Here is a 27,502-nt window from a genome sequence, read left to right as displayed (position 1 = left end):
TTATTATCATCATGATTTCTATTTCCAGTGAGCAGCTTATAGTATTGTCCACGCGTATCAAAATCCTGACAAAACGCATTCTAGTTCTCGAACGTTCTAATTACGAACAGCCTGCTTCGAATTAGTATCAACACGATCATTTGTTCAGAGTTATTTCATTAGAAAGTTATAAACATCCGCGCAGTCTCGTAGGATCACTGTACAGGTTTTTGACCGAATGATATTTATGGAAATTAATTTTGCCAACGTTCCTCTTCTTGACCTAGTTCTCACCGATATTTCGTTTGAGCTCTGTGCTCTAAAAGATAGATATGCGAAATTTCGTACGTTTAGCTTATTGCAATTTTTTTTTTCTGTCCATATACTCCAGTATGTTTGATAATATGAGCCTTAAATTGTTTCGTAACGTTATCATGTGCCCCAGTGTTGTAATCGATTCTCAATATTAAAATGATGCGAATGCTAATTGAAGAAATATAGCGGCTCTTCATTTTGCGGTATGTTCAAAGCTGAATTATAATACCTCAGCGTTTTTCCGCAAGAGTTTTAACTTCTTAGCTAATATGTTGTGGTTTACCTCTTGAAAATACTTCAACAAATGTTACGTGACTGACTGATGTACAATTTCAATGTGCATAACGTTTTATTGTTAACTTTGGATCGTTATATGACTCGCTCGCGTAACTGTTCTCCGAGCAAAAGTACACGTCAACACCAAGACGATTTACCAAATATGTGACTTATAGTTGAAAAAAATAATATGTGCTATCTGTTGAACTATTTTAATTTCGTTCAATATTTTGTCAAATTATGAACAAATTTTACTGCAAATAATTTCGTAAATTTAAATTAAATACGAAGCCCTGCAATGTGGACTATTATAGTCAGAGCATTGAGTGCACCAATATCATCCTCGATACCTGAAAATTTAATTTCCCGTAATTACATGCCGACGTCTCATTTTCCACGAAAAGTAAAACCGACTTGAACCCGCCACTGTAGTACAGAAATCGCGGGTTTCTCCCTACCGCATACTTCGAAGGTCTGAGCCGACCCTCGTTATGTTTGATGGTGCGGCCGTAAATTTACCGAAAGTAATACCGATTTGCCGATGCTCGTTCTGAGAATTTTTAAAATCATTTTTATTCAAATGTTTTGTGCTATTGTCGCAACTATTTATACCTGGCTTTAATACAAAGCAACAACCGTTATTCCGCGTAGTAAGAAAAGCCTTGGAAGACTCGGTTGGGTCCCGGCGAGAGAGTTCAACGGTATTTTCACTATTTACAGCTTAACTATTTCACTCATTTTTCGACGCGTTAGCGTAGGCAGGCAAAATGCTTCTGCCGTAAATATACAAAATTTTACCGAGGGTTTACCAAATATGCAGGCGTATTTACACAAGAACATGACCAATTCTCGGTGCGTTCCGGACTTATAAGGTATAGGATTGGGCCAGGTAGAAAACCCTCCGCTTACTAACTCTCTCCGAGAAAATTTCCCTCCGAATTTATCCTTGTACAAGCAGTTCTCATTCAGCTATTTATTAAGGGTGGTACTGGATTATTTTGGGAAATATTTTTCGGGCGAGTAATTAAAAAAAAAAAATCTATTTCACCAGCTGCAACACTGATATCTCGTCGCGAACAACTTTTTTCAGTTGAATCAAAGCTGAGTAAACGCTCGTCTGGAAGGATCGGCGGTAGCTAGACAAGTTGCAACAAATGCACGCGCCTTTCCTTTCGATTTCATGGGTTTAGAACATGCAGCCACTTGTCGGTTCCGGCAGCTTGATGAAACGTATACTTATTAGATGGGAACGACTAATTTACGTAGTCGATCGAGGTTTGCCTGTAAGTACGTTTATGTCGTGTGTTTTAAACGGAATTGAAATCCGAGATAGGGAGGTACGTGGGTGTGTATGTATGTTGTACAAAGCAAAGGTATACCGTGCGTTGGCGCTCAGTAACGGCAACTCGATCACACACATCGCGTCGATTACATTCCAATTTAGCGACGTCGGAGTGGTAGAGGTGTTTCAACATGTGCCGGGTGATTAGCAATTCATACTTACAACTACCTTGACCAAGGAAGCAGAGTGATAGGAACCCACGAGATTTCGCTGATCCTTTCCAATAGCTTTTACCGTTAATAGCGAACTTGAATCTTTCCAGAATGTATAGTATATTGCAAATCCGGCTTCGCCGTCATTAGCGTTCCGATGTTATATGCGGAATTTCACTATGAGATACACCTTTTGTACCCATTCATCGTACAGATTGAAATCACCCTACTTGGTATGAGCGTAATATCACGTTGCCACGCTTGAAGTAAAAGTATCTAGTCAGTGCAGAAAAATCAAATCAAGCAAGAAGATTACTGAAGAAAGGTAATACCTTGATTGCTTTAATTTCACAACGGAAGCTTCTCGTGTCAAGCAGTGGAGATTACAAAAATACTTGGAACATAAAATTGCGTTCATATCAATTATACGTATATATGTATTTACATAATGCTTCCTCGAAATGTTGTGTGTCCCCGTTTGTGTAATGGGGATTCACTGTAAGTCATTTGAGTGTTTATCAAACTAAATCGAGTTAGACTAGACGCTGAATTCATTTTCAATAGAAGCAGCACTTGAGTTTAAAATTTTCTGAAATTTTTGCTCTTAATTACGTTCGGAATTTGTAACAATTTCTCTTCGTTCCGCATGAGTTACCAAGTGCTGCACGTATTATGCTCGATTAGTCGGTTGCACAGATGAAGCGAATTATGATATTCGTTCGCTACAAAAATGATATAGTCAAGTTTATGTATAAAAACATGTTTTCGTTGAATTCGAATATGTTGTGGTTGTGACAAGTAATCAGCACTTACTTATGAACTATGAATTAGCAGCAGGCTGCAACTCAAGAAAATGAACATTTTTTTGAACTTTTGAATATGTAATAAAAGTTTAATCTTTTAATCTGGCACTACGGAATCGGCTTTATTGTCTGACTCCTTAGGATAAATCATCACAGTTTTTATACTTCCAATATTTTACCAGATACCTTGACCAACTGACGTTCAAAGTAAAATAATCAGAGATCTTCAATGAAAACCTTATTATGTCTGTTAGGTAATCGTCAGAAAAATATAGTAAGACAAAAAGGATTTAATGAAATGAAATACTTGCCCGTTTAAGACCAGTGCCTATGGAATTACATATTTTAATCTTCCAATGAATTAGATGAATTGCAATCGCATTGCTATATACGTCTGTGCAGAAAACTTTACTTATTTCTGAACAGAAAGTGCGAGTGGAAAAACAAGCGCTCGAGTAGACTGTCATACTTCAAACCTGTATTTTACGTCGTTATACAGATTCAGGGAGAAAACATCACGACTGTTGTAATTTTCTTCCTGATTCTTCGCAATTGCGAGTTCTATGCCAATAACGATAGGAAAATATTCGGCCAGAAAATTAATTCTCAGTTCAACTGACAAGATGTTCCTTATTTTTTGTAACAATGGTTTACGAGTTGTACTGAGTTTTGCGACAGGGAAAAGTCACGCTGCTCACAAATTTTCACAACTGCCTACTTTTCGCCCTTGAATTAATTGCCCTTTCAGTCATGCGTAGAGAGATTGCGTGATAAACGTCTTCTTGAAATTTTCGAGACTCGGACTTTTCGAAACATTCGCAAATTATGTAACGTGTCTGGAAACTTTGTTACAGATGATCGCTATTATGCATCACTTAACAAGGGCTGAATACATGGTATGTGCAAAGCCTAACAATTAGTATTCCGTAAGACAATCGTTTTATTTAATTTCTTTATCATTCCAGACATGCGTATACACAATAATATGAGAGACACGTAAGTTTTTTCGTACTCCTTGGAATACGTCCTATTATATTACCGGTTTGAAATTTTTAATGTAACTCAATTTATCACGTATAAACAATGGATTTGTGATTTTAGTTTGTGATTGCGAGCTGTCTGAAACTTTTCGACAGTGACTCAGAAACGACTATAATTTCGCAGCAACGTAACTTCAGTATATTTTCAATGTATGCATAACGTATAAATTGAGCCTAATTGCTAGATTAAATGTCTAAGCATCAATTCACTGCAAGAACAGGATGAAAGAAATGATTAGTATTATACTACAACTTTCTGAAATAGCAATATTATTATATACTTTGCGAAGGACATAAGCTTTTTTTTGTTGAATAAAAAAAGTGCTTTGAAAAGAGGAAAAAGAAGAAGCAACTGTGTTAATTGTGCTGACGTTTCTGCAAAATCTTGCGAATGTAAGAATTGTTTGAATATGTAAAAAAGCCCAGAACTGCGTGTAAAAATATGTGGAGGTATGTGGAGAACAAAATAATATTGTATGAAAATGCACCTATCTTTTGATTTGTTTTCACGCAACTGATTTATTTATAATTGATTAACATGTTCAGAAGTAAATATATACAGAGAATGGAATATCATTATTACTAATCGAGCAAAAAATAGTTTAATCTTAAGTAACAAATCTTTTACTTAAACCTTTCGACTTTTTTTATGTTAATACGCAAACGTGTGGACACTATAATTTTTAAATTATTTTCCAGTAAATAATTGCGACTTCGAAGTTTTGCCTTGTTCATCATACTCAGCAATTCTATGTATCTGCCTTCGATATCTGTACTGATAAAATACAAAATACATTTCCGCTATTAAAAATAATTCAAGAACATGAAACTTCCGTTCACGGATACCTCTTTACAAACTATGAAAATCAGCGTTGAAATCTGTGCTCGTCGAATTCCTCAGCTCATTAGTAACGGATTTTACCTATAATATTTTGTTTAGCTTCAAAGAGGGTGCAAAAAATAAATATACCACACGCGCACTTTCGGTGCGCAAAGTGTTGCGCCTCCGACCGAAAATACAATATACTGTAAAAATACTGTGTTAATTTTAAATATAGTTTACATTTGCATAGTTTGAAAAACCCGGATAATCACGTAAAGAATTTTTTCCGCATTCCTTATAATTTTACATAATAGTGATGTGTATCCATAACCTATAATTATAATCTTCAAAATCGTGGCATAAATTGTACGCGTAACGATATTTTAATGCTTGTTGAAAAAACAGTCGTTAAATATATAGGTCAAAGTAACAATGTAAAATTCATAGGCGTAAGTAGTCATGCCGATTGAAAACAAAAAGTATTATGGCTCAACGGATTACTCAGATCGAGAGTTCCATTCTACTGACTTCGGTGAAATTTTGAAAATCGAAGAAAATTGTTACATTATCGAATAACAAAGAAACTCCCGATGATCACCGCGATCCAAACTTCAGGTAAACAGCAATTTACCAATCGCGCTGCCAATGTGCGTCATTTGCGTTACGATTCACAATCAGTTGTCACTTCCAGTCACCTCGCAATTCAATGAGAAGCAGTTTCTGCTCGTCCCATTCAATCGTACGGTAGCAGAGCATTTTTTCCAATGACGAGTGAAACTGACGAGATGGACGGTAATCAAATACTTGCCGAAGCCCTTAAAACTCAGGTAACTGCTCTGAATTTAAAAATTGTCTTTTGGTTTTCCAGTTGAATCCCCTGTTATCATTAACGTTCAGGTTATGTTTATACGTATTCTATTCCACCAGTCATGGTCAGTGTTCCATTCATTGTTGGGACTGATGCCTAACGAAATTGACAACGGCTTTAAAATCGTGAACCGTTAACATTGAACTTGCCTAATATTACGGGTATGGTGAAAACCATACCAAAACTCCATATCGCAATCAATTTCCAGTATAGTATAAGTAACATAGAGTTCCTACAGTATAACGGGTGGCACGAACAACAGACACGGAAATCTACTGCGCATGTCAGCGCGAAACTCCTGGGCAAGAGCGGTTTATATTCAAACCGAGATTGCACCTTTTCTACTGAAATCGTTTCTACAGAGATATTTTCTATAGAATTCGTTTCTACGGAAAGTAAATCCTAACTGAATCTAGCTGCAAGGTGACTCAGTCACCTTCTGCGTTCTTATCAGGGGATCGCGTGGGTGTGGTTCTGAATTAATGGTTGTGACCTAATTTATTCTATGTTTAAGGTAACACAAGGCATAAATCACTTAACTGAATTTTTCACTAGATACGAATTCTGTAGAAACGATTTCAGGAGAAACGGCCGTCTCCTTCAACCTTTGAAATCGGAAACGATGCCATCTTGAATACTGTATCTTTGTACTTATTAATTCGTGGGATTTATTTATTTATTTTTTTTTTCAAACCAAATCAGCTATCATTCGTAATCGTTTCTTTTCAGTTGCGGGTATATTTTAATCTTTACAGATGCTGTTCGGGGATTTTCCTATGTAACTGGTGGCACCCGAGCCTCTTCGACGGTGGTCGAGAGGTTAATTGATGATCGCAATAAATTGTTGCAAGAACAAACTTAGCCGCATAAGTATCATTGATTCACCTGAAACTCACCGCATCATATTTTACCATCGGAAATTGCAATAATAATTCATATCAATGATTATATCTATGACGAAGCTTTTAAACACGAACGTATACCTCGTTCACGGTAATAGATCTTAAGTATCGTGTGCGATATGCGTTTTAAAACAGTTTCCGCAATGTTTAATTACGCGTTGCAATCTCGGCTGGAGTACTATACATATAGGTGTCGCGCAATTCTTGGTAATTATCCTGACAATGGTCAGTGATGAACCATCGATATCATGTTGCCAAGGTAGCAGCTCTTGCACAAAAGCATCGAAGAAGAAATGAATAATAAAAGCAAATAACATTCTCGAAGGGGAGGTAATACCTTTGACCTACCATATCCTGACACTTTTGTGACGGGGAATTTGTCACAAGTACGTTTCGGAAAATCTTCACAGTACTCCTTGCCATTCCATGTAATTTAAGCAGATGTGCTAGTCATTTTCGACGTTTTCGTATACAGGGTCGGATTACTCATAAGACTAAAAAGGCTATAGCCTGAGGCTGTCGAAATTTTCGACCCTTCAATTCTCAACATCAAATTTTTCAAAATAGTACCCAGATTTTCAAAAAATCGAGCATTTCAACTTTTAATCTTTACCAATAAAAGATCGCATGAATATCAATTTCTCACTGCAATCCGATTCCGAAGAATTTCCTGCATTAAGTTCGAGAACTTTGTACACACGTGTACCAAATATCGTAAAGCGCTAATTTTTCCTCTAGTATCAAAGGAATGTCTTAATGATAGTCTCTGTTGAGAATAGAGAATGAAATCGCTCGTGATTTAGATTTTAAAAATGTAAAAGACGAGTTTACCACCGTTAAGGCGCGGAAAAAATATTTAATATAATTACTCAATATCGTAATATAAAATGATAGAAGGGTAATACTTGGATATGAAGGTCAGGAAGTTAAACAAATTTCACTTTGTTTTTCTTAACCTTAGTCGATTTAATTTTATGTCGCCACTATTTAAATTTAACCAATTGGGCCATCTTGCAGGACCGACATTCGGCCTTTTTTTTTTGTAGAGCAGCCTCAGGTATCGTGCCCTCTTAATCCCACTCTAATACATTTTCATTCAATGCAAAAATGAAGAAATGTCATGAATCCCACGAATTTACTGTTGTATTTTCGTAGAATCCTTACCATTTCATTATATCTGCATCGAACGAAAAAATGTTGCACGGTTTTTGTTCAGAATTGTATATAGAATGGGGCTGTTAAGCCCTTGTTCGCGTTTGAGATACGTGGACTTCGACGTTTGGAGATACATACGACAACGTCGAAATCGACCAGAATACCCCCTTAAGGATATTACTACAAGTAATAGAATGCCAGAGAATGTGTGTAAAATATTTATCAAACGTTTTGTTTCCGTTTCCGGTGGATACGGCAGAAATTGATTTTTCGATTACTTCCGTACGCACAATCGGCGCGAATTACTACGCGATGACGACGATACAGCGAGTAATACTGGTTTATTTTTTCTGCTCTCGAGCTGATCGAAGTTGTCCTCACTAATTCACATTACGTGCGCAGCAATCGTATTATCACGGACAATATTGCCGTGCTCCATGACTGTGACCGACCTACCGTATACTTCGGTGATCCACACTCATCAGATTACAGTTCATTCTTACGTAAACAAATTACGTAAAAATTGCTCACATGTCACATATTCTATAACTAATGTCCAATCAATGAATCGAAAGAAAGATAGAATAAAAATTATTCTAAACTTGGTCGAAGTCCTGCAGAAAAATATTATTTATAATGTTGATGTTAGCTAATTTAGTCGATCGCCTTCCGCTTCTAATTGCTTTCTTTTGAGTTTTTTTTACCATAATTTAGAACAATACTTTCGGTTACCCGGTGAAATTAAAAGAAACTGTGGAAAATAGAATTCAAAAATACATATTAACCTACTCTAATGATTTATCGTGTCATTACGCTGTTTTAATAATTTTATCGTTTACTTTATCTAAAATAAAGTAAGTATACCAGTTATTAACCCTGTCCCAATTATTGACCTTTTTTGATCGTATCCGTTTCTCTTTAATCTTTAGTTGTAAAATTACCAAAAAATAAATTTGTTGTGTTTAACCCTCTAGCAATTGGATTTAGTCACCGAAAAATTCACAATACGTGCCGTCAATTTGAAAATTTTCGAACATAAAAGGGTCAATAATTGGGTCTAAAAGTGTCAGTAACTGGTATAGTTACCTTATAGTGAATATGAATAATGCGCGCACGAATGTGTTCAATCGATTAATTATTATTTAGGAATATTTTTATGACATTGTCTTCAACATTTCTCTCATTTTTCAAACAACTCTGTTGAATCCATTTCCATTCGTGTGACGCTCAGCTATTTCCCTGAACAAAATTTACTTGTTACTTGAAAAAAAATATCGCATCCAAGTTTTGCCACCCTCTGATTTCTGCCACCCTATGCTACAGCCTACTCAGCCCATTAGTTATTTCACCCCTGGCAAAGAGGCCATCATCCCCTGTGGCACGCGACGTCTTCACCATCCATCCGGCCAAGGAAGAACGTTGTACCCATATTGTACCTATGCTGTACGCAAGCTTACGCGGGTTTTTACCTGGAAACTGCGCTTGTACATAGAATATATAAAACATACTCACAAACTGCAGTAAATACCTCGCCTCGAAAACACCCGGACAACAAGGATTTACGCCAATCATTCGAAAGCTTTTCTCATCCTCGCCGTACACTTCAATCCTCATTTCAACGCGGCTGGTTCCCGTCCCTTCGCTCAAAGTGATTAAATTTACAGCCGAATATTTACCCATGCACAGTCATTCTACGTAATATCTATAAAATGATTCGCGCGCGCGACGCGCGATTCAAAACAATTAGAAGCGTTTGCAGTATTCGTCATAGAATTGGTAAATAACATGAATTATAGTTTCACAAACATTCAACACTGGTTTCTTTTAGTATTACCAAAATTCGAATGTCTCTAAACATAACTAATCATAATCTTTGATCTGATGAGTTTTGTGTCAAGTTTCATTCAGTACGTGTGTATGAAAACTTTGATTTATGAGTAAAAACTAATATTTCTTTCAATGCAATCTGTAATTTATCTGTTACAGGGGCTGGAGTATGTTTTTGGGATTACAGGACATCCAGTTATAGAGTTAGCTATGGAAATGCAAACTGCAGGTCTTCAGTATTTGGGATTCAGAAATGAACAAGCAGCATGCTACGCTGCCCAAGCTTATGGTTACCTTACCAGTGGGTATATTCACAATTATGTTCACTTGTAATCGTTCAGTTACATGTAAAATTTAAACTTTTATATCACATTTTAGGCTCGGGCAAATTATAATCTCATACCTTTCGATTCGTCCGAAATATTCTAATCAGATACTTTTTTAAATTCCCTTCTTGCCAGCTATCTTATTGTTTTCAACAGACGCTGTACAGCGTTTATTCTTACACATATTTAAAGATGCCAAGGCCTGTTAAAGTAATCAATTGTATAGTGTTTAACAAAGCTTTTTGTTGACTAGGAAAGCCAGGCGTAGTTCTTTGTGTCTCAGGGCCAGGATTACTACATGTTGTCGGCGGTATGGCAAATGCACAAGTCAACTGTTGGTGTGTATGACAAAATCAATAATATAATTGATGCAAAATTTGCATACACGATTGTCCTCACGTAAAATCACTACAATTCAAATATTTTTCTGACCTCAACCATACGAAATATATCAAAGCCTTTATGCGTGACCCTCTTAAATTGTTAGTACATACCTTTAGTTAAGTGTTTGTGGATAATCAAAAATATTAATCTGATTTTAAAATAATTGGGCTATTATTACATACATTATATTATTATTATATACATTATTATACAGTCAAGTACATGAGAAAAAATGTAAAAAGATCTGAAAGTGTTGTTCACACTGCATGCGCATTTTGTTGTAGGCCAGTGTTAGTAATTGGAGGATCATGTCCGCAAGATCATGAAGGAATTGGGGGCTTTCAAGAATGGCCGCAAGTAGAAAGCAGTCGCCCGTACTGCAAATATGCTGCGAGACCACCTTCAGCTGCACTTATTCCTGTTCATGTTGAAAAAGCTGTGAGACTAGCCACATATGGCAGACCTGGTAATTAATTGGATATTTTGTAGATGCGGTTGCGTCAATGGAGTACCATTGTTTTTAGAGAGATATGAAACAGCTGGTGCACAATATTAATCTAAAAACACAATTTATTCTCAGCTTTGATATAAAGCATTACATATAGCGGCCATAGAACTTTGAATGGCTTTAGAATTTTTCAAGAGTCTTGTGACAAAACTTATTTATTCCAGGCGCTGCTTATTTAGACATGCCGGCCACAATTCTGACTCAAAGAGTTGCTGGAAAGAAAGTTGCAAAGATCCTGCGATGTCCACCACCACCCTTAATATATCCTCAGCCACAGCTCATAGAACAAGCAGTGAACATATTGGCTAACGCTAAGAAGCCTTTGATTATTGTTGGAAAAGGTAACTAGTATGATGATAACTGATAACACCCTTTTTGCTCAGTTGGCATCTTCAAGCTATATTTGCGTTATTTAGAGAAGGCTGTTTTAGTTTTTTCAAGTATTTCAATTGCAGAATATTGATGGCGTAAATCATCAGTATGCATTATCAAGTTTTAAGTTCCGCATATAGCATGCAAACAATATCGATATAGCTTTTCGAAAATAATGTTCATCTTTTCCTTTCATGTTCACCAATAAATAAAAAAAAAATCCTATATCATTGTTCAGTGAGTTGAGCATTGCAAAAACATTATTTACACGGGGTTGGCTAAATTGAACATGAAATCTATATCGCCATGTGATTTATTATTTACATAAACGTCAGGAAGATAATTAAATACCTTTGTTCACAGGAGCCGCTTATGCACGTGCCGAAAAAGGAGTTCAAGACCTTGTGTATTCCACAAACTTACCTTTCTTGCCAACTCCAATGGGCAAAGGTGTGGTACCAGATACAGATGAACATTGTGTATCCAGTGCAAGAACATTAGCTTTGCAACAGAGTGATGTGGTATTACTTTTGGGAGCCAGATTAAACTGGATGTTGCACTTTGGACAGCCGCCTCGGTACCAGAAAAATGTGAAAGTGATCCAGGTACAGACCGAACATGATATTGATTTTATATACTTACCAGATATGAGAAAATTTGTGCAAGTATAGGAAATCCAAAAGTTAAGGCCAACTGTGATATCAATATTATTGTTAGGTGGATTTGTGCGCTGAAGAAATGCACAATTCGTTGCAAGCTGCTGTAGCCATACAGGCTGACATAGGACCAGTGGTACATCAGATGTCGCAAGCATTTAAAAACCGGAAATTTAATTTCAGTCAAACTAGTTCATGGTGGAAAGAATTGCGTGCAAAGGCTGAAAAAAATAAGCAGGCTGTTGGTGTAAGTATGAGCTCTCAGGTAACTTCTAAGTGATGCATATACATGCAAACCTTGTTATATCTTTCATGATTGTTTTCAAGTGAAATGCATACAACTGACGACTTATTTATAAACTTTCTTAAGGATGTACGCTTCTGTGGACTATACTGTCTGATTCACAATTAATAAAAGGGAGGAATCGTTTGAAAAGCCTACATCAGTGTTATTTGTGCCAGTGATAATTAAACAACAGCATTGTTTTGTACTAAAAACGAATCTGAACTAATTCGAATAACACAAATTGTAAAATATCAATACTTTAAGAAAAGCTTTTGTAATTAGATCGTTGAAAACTATTAAACTCTTTTGTTTTCAATAAGATTCGAATATGTTTGGGCTAGTGTAGGTATATAATGCATACATGTCATCGCTGACGAATATCTGTTGCAACAAAAATCTATATTTATCCAGTCTGAAGATGACTGTTGGTAAAAATTTTTACAGGCTGAGATTTGTCTGGCCACTGAAATAAACCAAAGAATATGAGAATCAGATCGAAAAAACCAGTGTTATCATATCGATCGTTCCAATTATAAAACATTTTCTTAAATTATTGATGTCTTAGCTTCTGCTGTTTCAATTTTCTCACGTTCATTTCTATTATGCATATATTAGGAATGTTGTTTTATTCGTGTTTGGTATTATTGGCCTGAACAACATTACTGGAGATTTTTCTTGACAGTTTCTTTTATTTTCCTAACTTTTGATTTAGACAGTATGGTCACATTCATACATTCTTAATACAAAATATCAATATATTCATAACGATAGAAAATAAAATTTCTCAATTGCTCTTCCCACATGTTAATTACCAGTCAAGTAAAACAAGTTTGCAAGAGTGTGATTATTTCAGGCTATGGCACAAGTCACATCACTCCCACTGAACTATTACACAGTCTTTAAAAGTATTGAAGATCTAATTCCAAACGGTAAGCTATCCCACATAATGATCTCTCTGGTGCAACAATTTTCAGAAAAACATATTTCAGGGGCAACAAACCACTTTATTCTCATGCGTTATTGAGATATTCATCACTCATAATTTTATTGTTCAGATTCTATTATCTGTTCTGAGGGTGCCAATACAATGGATATTGGACGTACTATGCTCTTCAATAGATTACCACGACACAGGTTGGATGCAGGGACTTTTGGTACAATGGGTGTAGGCCCAGGTTTTGCAATAGCAGCTGCTCTTTACTGTAAAGATAACTACCCCAAGAAAAGAGTAATTTGCGTCGAAGGGGACAGTGCATTCGGGTTTTCCGGTATGGAAGTTGAAACAATGTTTAGGTAAGACATTATCGAAGGTTCTGTAATTTATCTCCTCGTCGGATATTATTTCCAATTGGAGTGTGGTATCAGTACTTCAAAAATTCATGCCTAACACTTCATATTACTCAAATTCCAGATACAAATTACCCATAATTATTATAATAATAAACAACAACGGAATTTATAGTGGGTTAGATAAAGAGACGATGAGGCAAATACAGGATGCTGGTGAAGCGACACAAGTGTAAGAATACCGACATTTTTAAAAGATAATTCAAATAGCTTTTAAAATGCATGTTGATACATCTTATCTCTTCGGTAACGTTTGGATGAGCTCTTCAATGTTTTGCAAAATAATGAAATTTTGAATTCACCTATAATTTTTTGCACACAGAACACCAACCCGTTCACTGACTGTTGAGACACACTATGAAAAAATAATGGAAATGTTTGGAAAGAAGGGTCATTTTTGTTCAACGATACCTGAATTAGAAAAAGCTGTGAAAAGTGCTTTGAAGGTGATATACTTCAAATGAGAAAATATTTATTTCACGTAACGAATAATTAAATACATGAAGTAATACTACAATAGAAATTGAATTCAGCAGTACATGTATGTAAACTGATTTATTTTTTTAGGAAACTGATTCACCAAGTATAATCAACACTATGATCGACCCTTTAGCTGATCGTAAAACACAAAGCTTCAATTGGCTAACAGAGTCAAAATTATAAATATTAAATTAAGAATTTTATACAAGGTTTTTTATGGAATAAAGATAAGTTATACTATAATCATTAGCAAAAATGTACAACACGGGTAGAGAGGTAATAAGAATCAGAGAAAAAGTTTGTTCTGATGTCTTATTTGCTACCCAATGTGATTAACTAAAGCATTTATAATCGCAAATGCTTTTGCCCCACTGTAATATTATCTCGACCATGAATGGTTATGACTTCAACTTGTACACAAGGATGAATTAATAGTGTAGAGCAGCAACAATACTTTTGTAAGTGTTAATTTGGGTACTATGGATTCTTATAATAATGTAGTATAGAAGCCACACGACCAGGGATAAAAAAAACTTTACAATATTTAACAATGCAAGCTTTAAGAAATCGTGGTTTAACGATTCACAATTCAGGATCGTATTGTTTAGTCGTCGCTAAAGACGAGATACACATAAGACTATCCTAGTCCTTGTTTGGCAACAATACATAAATAACATTTTGGGACGAATGTTGATAACAAGAGTTAACTTTTCATAAGATCCTTAGTGATTTCACAAGGATATTTCAAGGACAATTAGTAGGTACATCAATGATTATCTGTAATCTAAATCTTAGCTGGAATGAGAAAAGTATATTCTAGATGCGATCGATTGGTGATCCCATTAGCTATTTATTGACAGAATAATTGACTGCACTGTATGACTTACCCTGTCTTTTATAGAACGTGACCAAAATTGTTAATGGGATAATGACTTAAGTTTTTCGGTTATATACCCTGTTGAGATTCTAGAGAGTACATTTGTAAGTGGATTTTGCTCCCCTGTATTCGTTGCTTCTTCTATATTAACACCTGCTTCTTGTGCCAAAACCGTCAAAGAGCTGACAGCATTCTTGAGGGCTGTATCCAATAATCCATTGCTTTGCACAATATCATTAATCTCGTGGAGCTCCTGTTTTCTGAAAATTACGAATACATGTTAATCCTACCAATTTGAGTACCCATTAGAATTGAGAAGGTTAATGAATACAACTGAACTTGACATACAGAAAGGGGAAGATCTTACATTTTTGAAACAACGGAGTTGATCTTAATCAGTTCGTTCTGAATTTCCATTTTCACTTCGATGGTTGAATCGGCTTCTGAGTGCATTGTGAATCATTCAATTCAGTGATCGAGCGATTATTTCGAGAGTGTGTGGCCCTTTAGTCGGTTATGAAATCCAAATATTGTGCACTCATGGCGTTCTCATGGTATTTTACTGCTTTTTGTTGTAGTTTCCCGCCAAAACGCAATCAACATCTGCTTACAGCTAACCATGGAGGGTAGAGGTATGGGGTAGGGAGAAGTATCTTATGTGGGTTTTCAACTAGATAAGTGTCCACCAAAACGCGACAAATAATAGTTCCACAAGTGATCAGAATGGCGGTCATAAGCAATAAGGGAAACAATCTGATTGACGCTTAGCAATCGGGGTTCAAATAGTTTGAAAAATTTGTTTAGTTACAAATCCTTGGGTTCAATCGGGTTCGATTTGATTGGCGCTTTGTATCACTTTTGCCGCAGAAACGCAATCTCAATTGTACTCTATTTTATGCCACTTAGTACACTTACTACACACGCCGTACAGCTGACTTATGATGCGCAATCGCAATTCCCATTCAACGTCGCGGGTGCGTTCCGAAATTAGCTCCGAATGCTTCTTATAATAATCTTGTATTTCTTTTGTGCTGCCGAGTTTGCAGATAGTTGTGCCTCTGTCCTAGGGAGTGTTTAGCGCTGGTAGCTGATTTCGGAACGCACCCGCGAAGTTGACTGGGAATTGCGATTGCGCTGCTAAGCGAATATTCATAATTGTCAAGTGCCGAATAATAAAAATCATTATATCAATATTGAAATATCTCTAGAAATCACAAGATATTACAAATTCAGAAATCTCCAATATACGACATAATATTAAAGAACAAATCTACACAATAGTTAGATTGCAAAGATATATTCATATTGCGGTAGTAACAGGCTGTAGTGAATTATTTAATACAGATATCTGGCAGTATTGAAGAGCTTTCTCTCTGTTGCACTTATATTAAACCACCAGGAGTAAGAATATGCCACGTCTACACTTTGCGTTACTTCCGGACGAGAGTCTACTTACTGCTATGCCTGACTATAATATTGATTCTAGTTATAATTATTGTGAGGATATTAAAATAAATGTTTATGATGCTTTAAGGTCGTTGTTTAATCGCATCACCTTACAGAAAAATCGTGAGAGCTGGATTACCCACAGTTGTCCAGTAGGTCGGTTCCTAATTTGCCCGCAGTGTTGTTCTGTACATTGACTGAAGAATGTAATGACGGATGCCCCTGGGTAAATTTTTGTGACAAGTTTTCGGCGCGCAAGTGGGCCTAGGTGGGCCTGGGAGCGTAGGAGGGTTCTGCTCTATCGACTCTACCTAACGGGTCGCGCCGACATTCGTAGCAGGCAAAGTGGTGTCCGTATGGAAGCTTGAGATTGAGTCAGTACAAAGTGAGTACGTAAGACTATTTATCGGCTGCGATTTAAAAAAGTCGGTCAGCTCGATCATCCCCGTGAGAAGACGCGTAACCGCGTCCACCACCAACCACCGCAACAATCTCCGAGCACCACCAACCGCCGTCAACCACCTCCTACCACCTCCGACTACCTTCGTCCTCCTCGTCCACCACGTCCCCGTCCTCCTCCTCCTCCTCCTCCTTCCTGCCCCTCGTCGTCCTCGTCCTCCTCGACCTCCGAGAATCACTTCCCATCGCCGCCAAACACTTTCTACCTCCTCCAAACACCTCCAAACACCTCCTACCATTTCCAAACACCTCCAACCACCTCCGACCACCTCTGACTACCTCCGACCATCCTCCTCTTCGGACCCTGCTCCACCATGTATTTCTATAACATTAATATTCATAATTATTCAAACAACTTTTCATTTGCTCTCTCGATCTTGTAGAGAAGCAGAATTGTTTTTCGAAAAGTGTTCGTATCTAAAAAAATTCAGAGTAACTGTAATACGTCACGGATGCGCTAATTTAGATCGAGATGAAATGGAAGCTCCGTATTTGAGACAGTATTTCATGCAGTGTCCTGATTTACAGACATAAAGAGGTGATTGTAGGCGACTTTTTTTTTTGATAGGGAAAGAAAGAACGAAGCTTCTTAAAACCTCGAGTGTATTTTAACACACATTTGAAAGGTACGAGCAAAAATTTTTATCACCCAACTGTCGCAGAACGGCAGCGTTATTAGCTGACCCGTTAACTGAAGAATACATCTTCAGTCAAAGGCTGACCATCGAAGAACCTAGCAGTTTCAGTATGGAATCGGCAGGAAAGATGAAGTGCGTATTTCTTGTCTGAAATGTGAAAACTGAAATCACTATAATCATATCATACCATCATACAGAATCATACATAGTATTAAAGTTCGAAACAAAGTTCGGATGTTCAGAAAGTGATGTCACCCAAAATTTTTTTTCTCTTGACGTTATCGATCTAAAATCGGCTAGCCTCCTCAGTCTGGAAACAACCGCGCAGTAGAGCTGACGTATGAGAATCGCGCTCCGCAGATTTCAAGTACCAGGTTCTCTACCTCCTGGATCCTGCGCTCCGGATCAACTTCCTGATGCAACTTGACTTCCAGGACAAGCGCTCCGTGGTTTCTGCGCTCCGGGTCCGCTACCTGGTGAACATCTACTTCCAGGACAAGCGCTCCGTAGTTTCTGCGCTCTACGTCCGGTACCTGGTGAAACTCGACTTCAGGAACGAGTTGAAGTTCGGCAAAGGATCAAGAGTTGCAGTCAAAACACATGAAACTTAATCGCAGTTTTCAGGAAGTTAAGGGAAAAAATTCACAAATTTACAACTACAAAAATCCCTTTGCATTTTTGGGTAAAATTTTCGCGATTTCGCAAAGTGCTGGAATATATTCTTTCAAGCACTATTCCGACGTAATTTTGCGAGTGTAATCGATTGGGCGCAGTCCCAATACGCTGCGATCAACGCATCAAAAGTTACGGCCAAAAAACTAGAACCCGAATTTTCGACATTTTTCAGCGGGTGCTTTTTCGCTCGCCATTTCTCTCCTGTTGGTCCTACGCTCTTTTCGCTGCGATTTCTGAGTTCCTGAGGGTCCAATTAGTCAGATAAGCTACATTCAAATCAAATCTGAGACCAAAAGTTTTTTGCCCGAAAAAAAAGTAAGGCTAACCCCTTTCCATTTTTGGCGAAAATTTTCGCGATTCTCAAAAGTGCTGGAATTGATTAATTGTGGCACTATTCCAAAGTGATTTTGCGAGTGTAATCGATTGGGCGCAGTCCCAATACGCTGCGATCAACGCATCAAAAGTTACGGCCAAAAAACTAGAACCCGAATTTTCGACATTTTTCAGCGGGTGCTTTTTCGCTCGCCATTTCTCTCCTGTTGGTCCTACGCTCTTTTCGCTGCGATTTCTGAGTTCCTGAGGGTCCAATTAGTCAGATAAGCTACATTCAAATCAAATCTGAGACCAAAAGTTTTTTGCCCAAAAAAAAAGTAGGGCTAACCCCTTTCCATTTTTGGCGAAAATTTTCGCGATTCTCAAAAGTGCTGGAATTGATTAATTGTGGCACTATTCCGACGTAATTTTGCGAGAGAAATCGATTGGGCGCAGTCCCAATACTCTGCGATCAACGCATCAAAAGTTACGGCCAAAAAACTAGAACCCGAATTTTCGACATTTTTCAGCAGGTGCTTTTTCGCTCGCCATTTCTCTCCTGTTGGTCCTACGCTCTTTTCGCTGCGATTTCTGAGTTCCTGAGGGTCCAATTAGTCAGATGAGCTACATTCAAATCGAATCTGAGCCCAAAAGTTTTTTGCCCAAAAAAAAAGTAAGGCTAACCCCTTCCCATTTTTAGCGAAAATTTTCGCGATTCTCTAAAGTGCTGGAATTGATTAATTGTGGCACTATTCCGACGTAATTTTGCGAGAGAAATCGATAGGGCGCAGTCCCAATACGCTGCGATCAACGCATCAAAAGTTACGGCCAAAAAACTAGAACCCGAATTTTCGACATTTTTCAGCAGGTGCTTTTTCGCTCGCCATTTCTCTCCTGTTGGTCCTACGCTCTTTTCGCTGCGATTTCTGAGTTCCTGAGGGTCCAATTAGTCAGATAAGCTACATTCAAATCAAATCTGAGACCAAAAGTTTTTTGCCCAAAAAAAAAGTAGGGCTAACCCCTTTCCATTTTTGGCGAAAATTTTCGCGATTCTCAAAAGTGCTGGGATTGATTAATTGTGGCACTATTCCGACGTAATTTTGCGAGAGAAATCGATTGGGCGCAGTCCCAATACGCTGCGATCAACGCATCAAAAGTTACGGCCAAAAAACTGGAACCCAAATTTTCGACATTTTTCAGCAGGTGCTTTTTCGCTCGCCATTTCTTTCCTGTTGGTCCTACGCTCTTTTCGCTGCGATTTCTGAGTTCCTAAGGGTCCAATTGGTCAGATAAGGGTCATTCAAATCGAATCTGAGACCAAAAGTTTTTTGCCCAAAAAAAAAGTAAGGCTAACCCCTTTCCACTTTTAGCGAAAATTTTCGCGATTCTCAAAAGTGCTGGAATTGATTAATTGTGGCACTATTCCGACGTAATTTTGCGAGAGAAATCGATTGGGCGCAGTCCCAATACTCTGCGATCAACGCATCAAAAGTTACGGCCAAAAAACTAGAACCCGAATTTTCGACATTTTTCAGCAGGTGCTTTTTCGCTCGCCATTTCTCTCCTGTTGGTCCTACGCTCTTTTCGCTGCGATTTCTGAGTTCCTGAGGGTCCAATTAGTCAGATAAGCTACATTCAAATCAAATCTGAGACCAAAAGTTTTTTGCCCAAAAAAAAAGTAAGGCTAACCCCTTTCCATTTTTGGCGAAAATTTTCGCGATTCTCAAAAGTGCTGGAATTGATTAATTGTGGCACTATTCCGACGTAATTTTGCGAGGGAAATCGATTGGGCGCAGTCCCAATACGCTGCGATCAACGCATCAAAAGTTACGGCCAAAAAACTAGAACCCGAATTTTCGACATTTTTCAGCAGGTGCTTTTTCGCTCGCCATTTCTCTGCTGTTGGTCCAACGCTCTGTTTGCTGCGTTTTCTGAGTTCCTGAGGGTCCAATTAGTCAGGTGAGGGTCATTCAGATCGAATCAGAGACCGGAAGTTTTTTGCCCAAAAAAAAAGTAAGGCTAACCCCTTTCCATTTTTGACGAAAATTTTCGCGATTTTCGAAAGTGCTGGAATTGATTAATTGTGGCACTATTCCGACGTAATTTTGCGAGAGAAATCGATTGGGCGCAGTCCCAATACGCTGCGATCAACGCATCAAAAGTTACGGCCAAAAAACTAGAACCCAAATTTTCGACATTTTTCAGCGGGTGCTTTTTCGCTCGCCATTTCTTTCCTGTTGGTCCTACGCTCTTTTCGCTGCGATTTCTGAGTTCCTAAGGGTCCAATCGGTCAGATAAGGGTCATTCAAATCGAATCTGAGACCAAAAGTTTTTTGCCCAAAAAAAAAGTAAGGCTAACCCCTTTCCATTTTTAGCGAAAATTTTCGCGATTCTCAAAAGTGCTGGAATTGATTAATTGTGGCACTATTCCGACGTAATTTTGCGAGAGAAATCGATTGGGCGCAGTCCCAATACTCTGCGATCAACGCATCAAAAGTTACGGCCAAAAAACTAGAACCCGAATTTTCGACATTTTTCAGCAGGTGCTTTTTCGCTCGCCATTTCTCTCCTGTTGGTCCTACGCTCCTTTCGCTGCGATTTCTGAGTTCCTGAGGGTCCTATTAGTCAGATAAGCTACATTCAAATCGAATCTGAGACCAAAAGTTTTTTGCCCAAAAAAAAAGTAAGGCTAACCCCTTTCCATTTTTAGCGAAAATTTTCGCGATTCTCAAAAGTGCTGGAATTGATTAATTGTGGCACTATTCCGACGTAATTTTGCGAGAGAAATCGATAGGGCGCAGTCCCAATACGCTGCGATCAACGCATCAAAAGTTACGGCCAAAAAACTAGAACCCGAATTTTCGACATTTTTCAGCAGGTGCTTTTTCGCTCGCCATTTCTCTCCTGTTGGTCCTACGCTCTTTTCGCTGCGATTTCTGAGTTCCTGAGGGTCCAATTGGTCAGATAAGGGTCATTCAAATCGAATCTGAGACCAAAAGTTTTTTGCCCAAAAAAAAAGTAAGGCTAACCCCTTTCCATTTTCAGCGAAAATTTTCGCGATTTCCGAAAGTGCTGGAATTGATTAATTGTGGCACTATTCCAAAGTGATTTTGCGAGTGAAATCGATTGGGCGCAGTCCCAATACGCTGCGATCAACGCATCAAAAGTTACGGCCAAAAAACTAGAACCCGAATTTTCGACATTTTTCAGCAGGTGCTTTTTCGCTCGCCATTTCTCTCCTGTTGGTCCTACGCTCTTTTCGCTGCGATTTCTGAGTTCCTGAGGGTCCAATTAGTCAGATAAGCTACATTCAAATCAAATCTGAGACCAAAAGTTTTTTGCCCAAAAAAAAAGTAGGGCTAACCCCTTTCCATTTTTGGCGAAAATTTTCGCGATTCTCAAAAGTGCTGGAATTGATTAATTGTGGCACTATTCCGACGTAATTTTGCGAGAGAAATCGATTGGGCGCAGTCCCAATACTCTGCGATCAACGCATCAAAAGTTACGGCCAAAAAACTAGAACCCGAATTTTCGACATTTTTCAGCAGGTGCTTTTTCGCTCGCCATTTCTCTCCTGTTGGTCCTACGCTCCTTTCGCTGCGATTTCTGAGTTCCTGAGGGTCCAATTAGTCAGATAAGCTACATTCAAATCGAATCTGAGACCAAAAGTTTTTTGCCAAAAAAAAAAGTAAGGCTAACCCCTTTCCATTTTCAGCGAAAATTTTCGCGATTTCCGAAAGTGCTGGAATTGATTAATTGTGGCACTATTCCAAAGTGATTTTGCGAGTGAAATCGATTGGGCGCAGTCCCAATACGCTGCGATCAACGCATCAAAAGTTACGGCCAAAAAACTAGAACCCGAATTTTCGACATTTTTCAGCAGGTGCTTTTTCGCTCGCCATTTCTCTCCTGTTGGTCCTACGCTCTTTTCGCTGCGATTTCTGAGTTCCTGAGGGTCCAATTAGTCAGATAAGCTACATTCAAATCAAATCTGAGACCAAAAGTTTTTTGCCCAAAAAAAAAGTAGGGCTAACCCCTTTCCATTTTTGGCGAAAATTTTCGCGATTCTCAAAAGTGCTGGAATTGATTAATTGTGGCACTATTCCGACGTAATTTTGCGAGAGAAATCGATTGGGCGCAGTCCCAATACGCTGCGATCAACGCATCAAAAGTTACGGCCAAAAAACTGGAACCCAAATTTTCGACATTTTTCAGCGGGTGCTTTTTCGCTCGCCATTTCTTTCCTGTTGGTCCTACGCTCTTTTCGCTGCGATTTCTGAGTTCCTAAGGGTCCAATTGGTCAGATAAGGGTCATTCAAATCGAATCTGAGACCAAAAGTTTTTTGCCCAAAAAAAAAGTAAGGCTAACCCCTTTCCATTTTTAGCGAAAATTTTCGCGATTCTCAAAAGTGCTGGAATTGATTAATTGTGGCACTATTCCGACGTAATTTTGCGAGAGAAATCGATTGGGCGCAGTCCCAATACTCTGCGATCAACGCATCAAAAGTTACGGCCAAAAAACTAGAACCCGAATTTTCGACATTTTTCAGCAGGTGCTTTTTGGCTCGCCATTTCTCTCCTGTTGGTCCTACGCTCCTTTCGCTGCGATTTCTGAGTTCCTGAGGGTCCAATTAGTCAGATAAGCTACATTCAAATCGAATCTGAGACCAAAAGTTTTTTGCCCAAAAAAAAAGTAAGGCTAACCCCTTTCCATTTTTAGCGAAAATTTTCGCGATTCTCAAAAGTGCTGGAATTGATTAATTGTGGCACTATTCCGACGTAATTTTGCGAGAGAAATCGATAGGGCGCAGTCCCAATACGCTGCGATCAACGCATCAAAAGTTACGGCCAAAAAACTAGAACCCGAATTTTCGACATTTTTCAGCAGGTGCTTTTTCGCTCGCCATTTCTCTCCTGTTGGTCCTACGCTCTTTTCGCTGCGATTTCTGAGTTCCTGAGGGTCCAATTGGTCAGATAAGGGTCATTCAAATCGAATCTGAGACCAAAAGTTTTTTGCCCAAAAAAAAAGTAAGGCTAACCCCTTTCCATTTTCAGCGAAAATTTTCGCGATTTCCGAAAGTGCTGGAATTGATTAATTGTGGCACTATTCCAAAGTGATTTTGCGAGGGAAATCGATTGGGCGCAGTCCCAATACGCTGCGATCAACGCATCAAAAGTTACGGCCAAAAAACTAGAACCCGAATTTTCGACATTTTTCAGCAGGTGCTTTTTCGCTCGCCATTTCTCTGCTGTTGGTCCAACGCTCTGTTTGCTGCGTTTTCTGAGTTCCTGAGGGTCCAATTAGTCAGGTGAGGGTCATTCAGATCGAATCTGAGACCGGAAGTTTTTTGCCCAAAAAAAAAGTAAGGCTAACCCCTTTCCATTTTTGACGAAAATTTTCGCGATTTTCAAAAGTGCTGTGATAGATTAATTGTGGCATTATTCCGACGTAATTTTGCGAGAGTAATCGAATGGGCGCAGTCACAATACGCTGCGATCAACGCATCAAAAGTTACGGCCAAAAAACTAGAACCCGAATTTTCGACATTTCTCAGCAGGTGCTTTTTCGCGCGCCATTTCTCTGCTGTTGGTCCAACGCTCTGTTTGCTGCGTTTTCTGAGTTCCTGAGGGTCCAATTAGTCAGGCGAGGGTCATTCAAATCGAATCTGAGACCGGAAGTTTTTTGCCCAAAAAAAAAGTAAGGCTAACCCCTTTCCATTTTTGACGAAAATTTTCGCGATTTTCAAAAGTGCTGTAATAGATTAATTGTGGCACTATTCCGACGTAATTTAGCGAGAGAAATCGATTGGGCACAGTCCCAATACGCTGCGATCAACGCATCAAAAGTTACGGCCAAAAAACTAGAACCCGAATTTTCGACATTTTTCAGCAGCTGCTTTTTCGCTCGCCATTTCTCTCCTGTTGGTCCTACGCTCTTTTCGCTGCGATTTCTGAGTTCCTGAGGGTCCAATTGGTCAGATAAGGGTCATTCAAATCGAATCTGAGACCAAAAGTTTTTTGCCAAAAAAAAAAGTAAGGCTAACCCCTTTCCATTTTTAGCGAAAATTTTCGCGATTTCCGAAAGTGCTGGAATTGATTAATTGTGGCACTATTTCGACGTAATTTTGCGAGAGAAATCGATTGGGCGCAGTCCCAATACGCTGCGATCAACGCATCAAAAGTTACGGCCAAAAAACTAGAACCCGAATTTTCGACATTTTTCAGCAGGTGCTTTTTCGCTCGCCATTTCTCTCCTGTTGGTCCTACGCTCTTTTCGCTGCGATTTCTGAGTTCCTGAGGGTCCAATTAGTCAGGCGAGGGTCATTCAAATCGAATCTGAGACCGGAAGTTTTTTGCCCCAAAAAAAAGTAAGGCTAACCCCTTTCCATTTTTGACGAAAATTTTCGCGATTTTCAAAAGTGCTGTAATAGATTAATTGTGGCACTATTCCGACGTAATTTTGCGAGAGAAATCGATTGGGCACAGTCCCAATACGCTGCGATCAACGCATCAAAAGTTACGGCCAAAAAACTAGAACCCGAATTTTCGACATTTTTCAGCAGCTGCTTTTTCGCTCGCCATTTCTCCCCTGTTGGTCCTACGCTCTTTTCGCTGCGATTTCTGAGTTCCTGAGGGTCCAATTGGTCAGATAAGGGTCATTCAAATCGAATCTGAGACCAAAAGTTTTTTGCCCAAAAAAAAAGTAAGGCTAACCCCTTTCCATTTTTAGCGAAAATTTTCGCGATTTCCGAAAGTGCTGGAATTGATTAATTGTGGCACTATTCCGACGTAATTTTGCGAGAGAAATCGATTGGGCGCAGTCCCAATACTCTGCGATCAACGCATCAAAAGTTACGGCCAAAAAACTAGAACCCGAATTTTCGACATTTTTCAGCAGGTGCTTTTTCGCTCGCCATTTCTCTCCTGTTGGTCCTACGCTCCTTTCGCTGCGATTTCTGAGTTCCTGAGGGTCCAATTGGTCAGATAAGGGTCATTCAAATCGAATCTGAGACCAAAAGTTTTTTGCCCAAAAAAAAAGTAAGGCTAACCCCTTTCCATTTTTAGCGAAAATTTTCGCGATTTCCGAAAGTGCTGGAATTGATTAAATGTGGCACTATTTCGACGTAATTTTGCGAGAGAAATCGATTGGGCGCAGTCCCAATACGCTGCGATCAACGCATCAAAAGTTACGGCCAAAAAACTAGAACCCGAATTTTCGACATTTCTCAGCAGGTGCTTTTTCGCGCGCCATTTCTCTCCTGTTGGTCCTACGCTCTTTTCGCTGCGATTTCTGAGTTCCTGAGGGTCCAATTAGTCAGATAAGCTACATTCAAATCGAATCTGACACCAAAAGTTTTTTGCCCAAAAAAAAAGTAAGGCTAACCCCTTTCCATTTTTGGCGAAAATTTTCGCGATTCTCAAAAGTGCTGGAATTGATTAATTGTGGCACTATTCCGACGTAATTTTGCGAGGGAAATCGATTGGGCGCAGTCCCAATACGCTGCGATCAACGCATCAAAAGTTACGGCCAAAAAACTAGAACCCGAATTTTCGACATTTTTCAGCAGGTGCTTTTTCGCTCGCCATTTCTCTGCTGTTGGTCCAACGCTCTGTTTGCTGCGTTTTCTGAGTTCCTGAGGGTCCAATTAGTCAGGTGAGGGTCATTCAGATCGAATCTGAGACCGGAAGTTTTTTGCCCAAAAAAAAAGTAAGGCTAACCCCTTTCCATTTTTGACGAAAATTTTCGCGATTTTCGAAAGTGCTGGAATTGATTAATTGTGGCACTATTCCGACGTAATTTTGCGAGAGAAATCGATTGGGCGCAGTCCCAATACGCTGCGATCAACGCATCAAAAGTTACGGCCAAAAAACTAGAACCCAAATTTTCGACATTTTTCAGCGGGTGCTTTTTCGCTCGCCATTTCTTTCCTGTTGGTCCTACGCTCTTTTCGCTGCGATTTCTGAGTTCCTAAGGGTCCAATTGGTCAGATAAGGGTCATTCAAATCGAATCTGAGACCAAAAGTTTTTTGCCCAAAAAAAAAGTAAGGCTAACCCCTTTCCATTTTTAGCGAAAATTTTCGCGATTCTCAAAAGTGCTGGAATTGATTAATTGTGGCACTATTCCGACGTAATTTTGCGAGAGAAATCGATTGGGCGCAGTCCCAATACTCTGCGATCAACGCATCAAAAGTTACGGCCAAAAAACTAGAACCCGAATTTTCGACATTTTTCAGCAGGTGCTTTTTCGCTCGCCATTTCTCTCCTGTTGGTCCTACGCTCCTTTCGCTGCGATTTCTGAGTTCCTGAGGGTCCAATTGGTCAGATAAGGGTCATTCAAATCGAATCTGAGACCAAAAGTTTTTTGCCCAAAAAAAAAGTAAGGCTAACCCCTTTCCATTTTTAGCGAAAATTTTCGCGATTTCCGAAAGTGCTGGAATTGATTAAATGTGGCACTATTTCGACGTAATTTTGCGAGAGAAATCGATTGGGCGCAGTCCCAATACGCTGCGATCAACGCATCAAAAGTTACGGCCAAAAAACTAGAACCCGAATTTTCGACATTTCTCAGCAGGTGCTTTTTCGCGCGCCATTTCTCTCCTGTTGGTCCTACGCTCTTTTCGCTGCGATTTCTGAGTTCCTGAGGGTCCAATTAGTCAGATAAGCTACATTCAAATCGAATCTGACACCAAAAGTTTTTTGCCCAAAAAAAAAGTAAGGCTAACCCCTTTCCATTTTCAGCGAAAATTTTCGCGATTTCCGAAAGTGCTGGAATTGATTAATTGTGGCACTATTCCGACGTAATTTTGCGAGAGAAATCGATAGGGCGCAGTCCCAATACGCTGCGATCAACGCATCAAAAGTTACGGCTAAAAAACTAGAACCCGAATTTTCGACATTTTTCAGCAGGTGCTTTTTCGCTCGCCATTTCTCTCCTGTTGGTCCTACGCTCTTTTCGCTGCGATTTCTGAGTTCCCGAGGGTCCAATTGGTCAGATCAGGATCATTCAAATCGAATCTGAGACCAAAAGTTTTTTGCCCTTTCCATTTTTGGCGAAAATTTTCGCGATTCTCAAAAGTGCTGGAATTGATTAATTGTAGCACTATTCCGACGTAATTTCGCGAGAGAAATCGATTGGGTGCAGTCCCAATACGCTGCGATCAACGGATCAAAAGATAAAGCCAAAAAACAAGAACCTGTGGTTTCAACATTTTTTGACTGGTGCTCTTTTCGTCGTCATGTCTCTGCTGTTGGT

General features: G+C 38.9%; 1 protein-coding gene and 1 long non-coding RNA gene across 7 annotated transcripts; one reads left to right on the top strand and one right to left on the bottom strand.

Annotated features, from left to right (window-relative positions):
- Positions 1-1,910: 1,910 nt before the first annotated feature.
- On the top strand, positions 1,911-14,084 carry LOC124300342 (2-hydroxyacyl-CoA lyase 1). Of its 6 annotated transcripts, none has more exons than XM_046754318.1 (13): positions 1,911-2,052; positions 9,403-9,431; positions 9,642-9,783; positions 10,062-10,146; positions 10,477-10,658; positions 10,865-11,041; positions 11,436-11,677; positions 11,790-11,975; positions 12,868-12,943; positions 13,070-13,307; positions 13,426-13,533; positions 13,684-13,807; positions 13,929-14,084. In XM_046754318.1, the coding sequence occupies exons 1-13, from the start codon at positions 1,926-1,928 to the stop codon at positions 14,022-14,024; spliced, it is 1,812 nt and encodes a 603-aa protein (XP_046610274.1). In that variant the 5' UTR covers positions 1,911-1,925; the 3' UTR covers positions 14,025-14,084. The 6 variants fall into 6 exon arrangements, with proteins under 6 accessions (XP_046610274.1, XP_046610282.1, XP_046610291.1 ...); XM_046754326.1 differs by lacking the exons at positions 1,911-2,052; positions 9,403-9,431 and adding exons at positions 4,520-5,345; positions 5,422-5,557; XM_046754335.1 differs by lacking the exons at positions 1,911-2,052; positions 9,403-9,431 and adding exons at positions 4,520-5,345; positions 5,409-5,557.
- On the bottom strand, positions 13,817-15,800 carry LOC124300439 (uncharacterized). The gene is made up of 2 exons (XR_006907214.1): positions 15,086-15,800; positions 13,817-14,978 (listed from the first exon to the last, which is right to left on the bottom strand). It is a non-coding gene; the product is annotated as an uncharacterized LOC124300439 (long non-coding RNA).
- Between the last annotated feature and the right edge of the window lie 11,702 nt (positions 15,801-27,502).

Source organism: Neodiprion virginianus, chromosome 1 (assembly GCF_021901495.1).
Source record: "Neodiprion virginianus isolate iyNeoVirg1 chromosome 1, iyNeoVirg1.1, whole genome shotgun sequence".
NCBI classification, from domain to species: domain Eukaryota; kingdom Metazoa; phylum Arthropoda; class Insecta; order Hymenoptera; family Diprionidae; genus Neodiprion; species Neodiprion virginianus.
This window is presented reverse-complemented; position numbering and strand designations above follow the sequence as displayed.

Bases quoted from the DNA above. Each gene is read 5' to 3' on its own strand.
- LOC124300342 (XM_046754318.1), top strand. From the start codon at position 1,926: ATGTTGTACAAAGCAAAGGTATACCGTGCGTTGGCGCTCAGTAACGGC. The intron at 9,784-10,061 runs GTGGGTATATTC...TTTGTTGACTAG, and splicing joins AGCTTATGGTTACCTTACCA to GAAAGCCAGGCGTAGTTCTT. The intron at 13,534-13,683 runs GTAAGAATACCG...TTTTGCACACAG, and splicing joins GCTGGTGAAGCGACACAAGT to AACACCAACCCGTTCACTGA.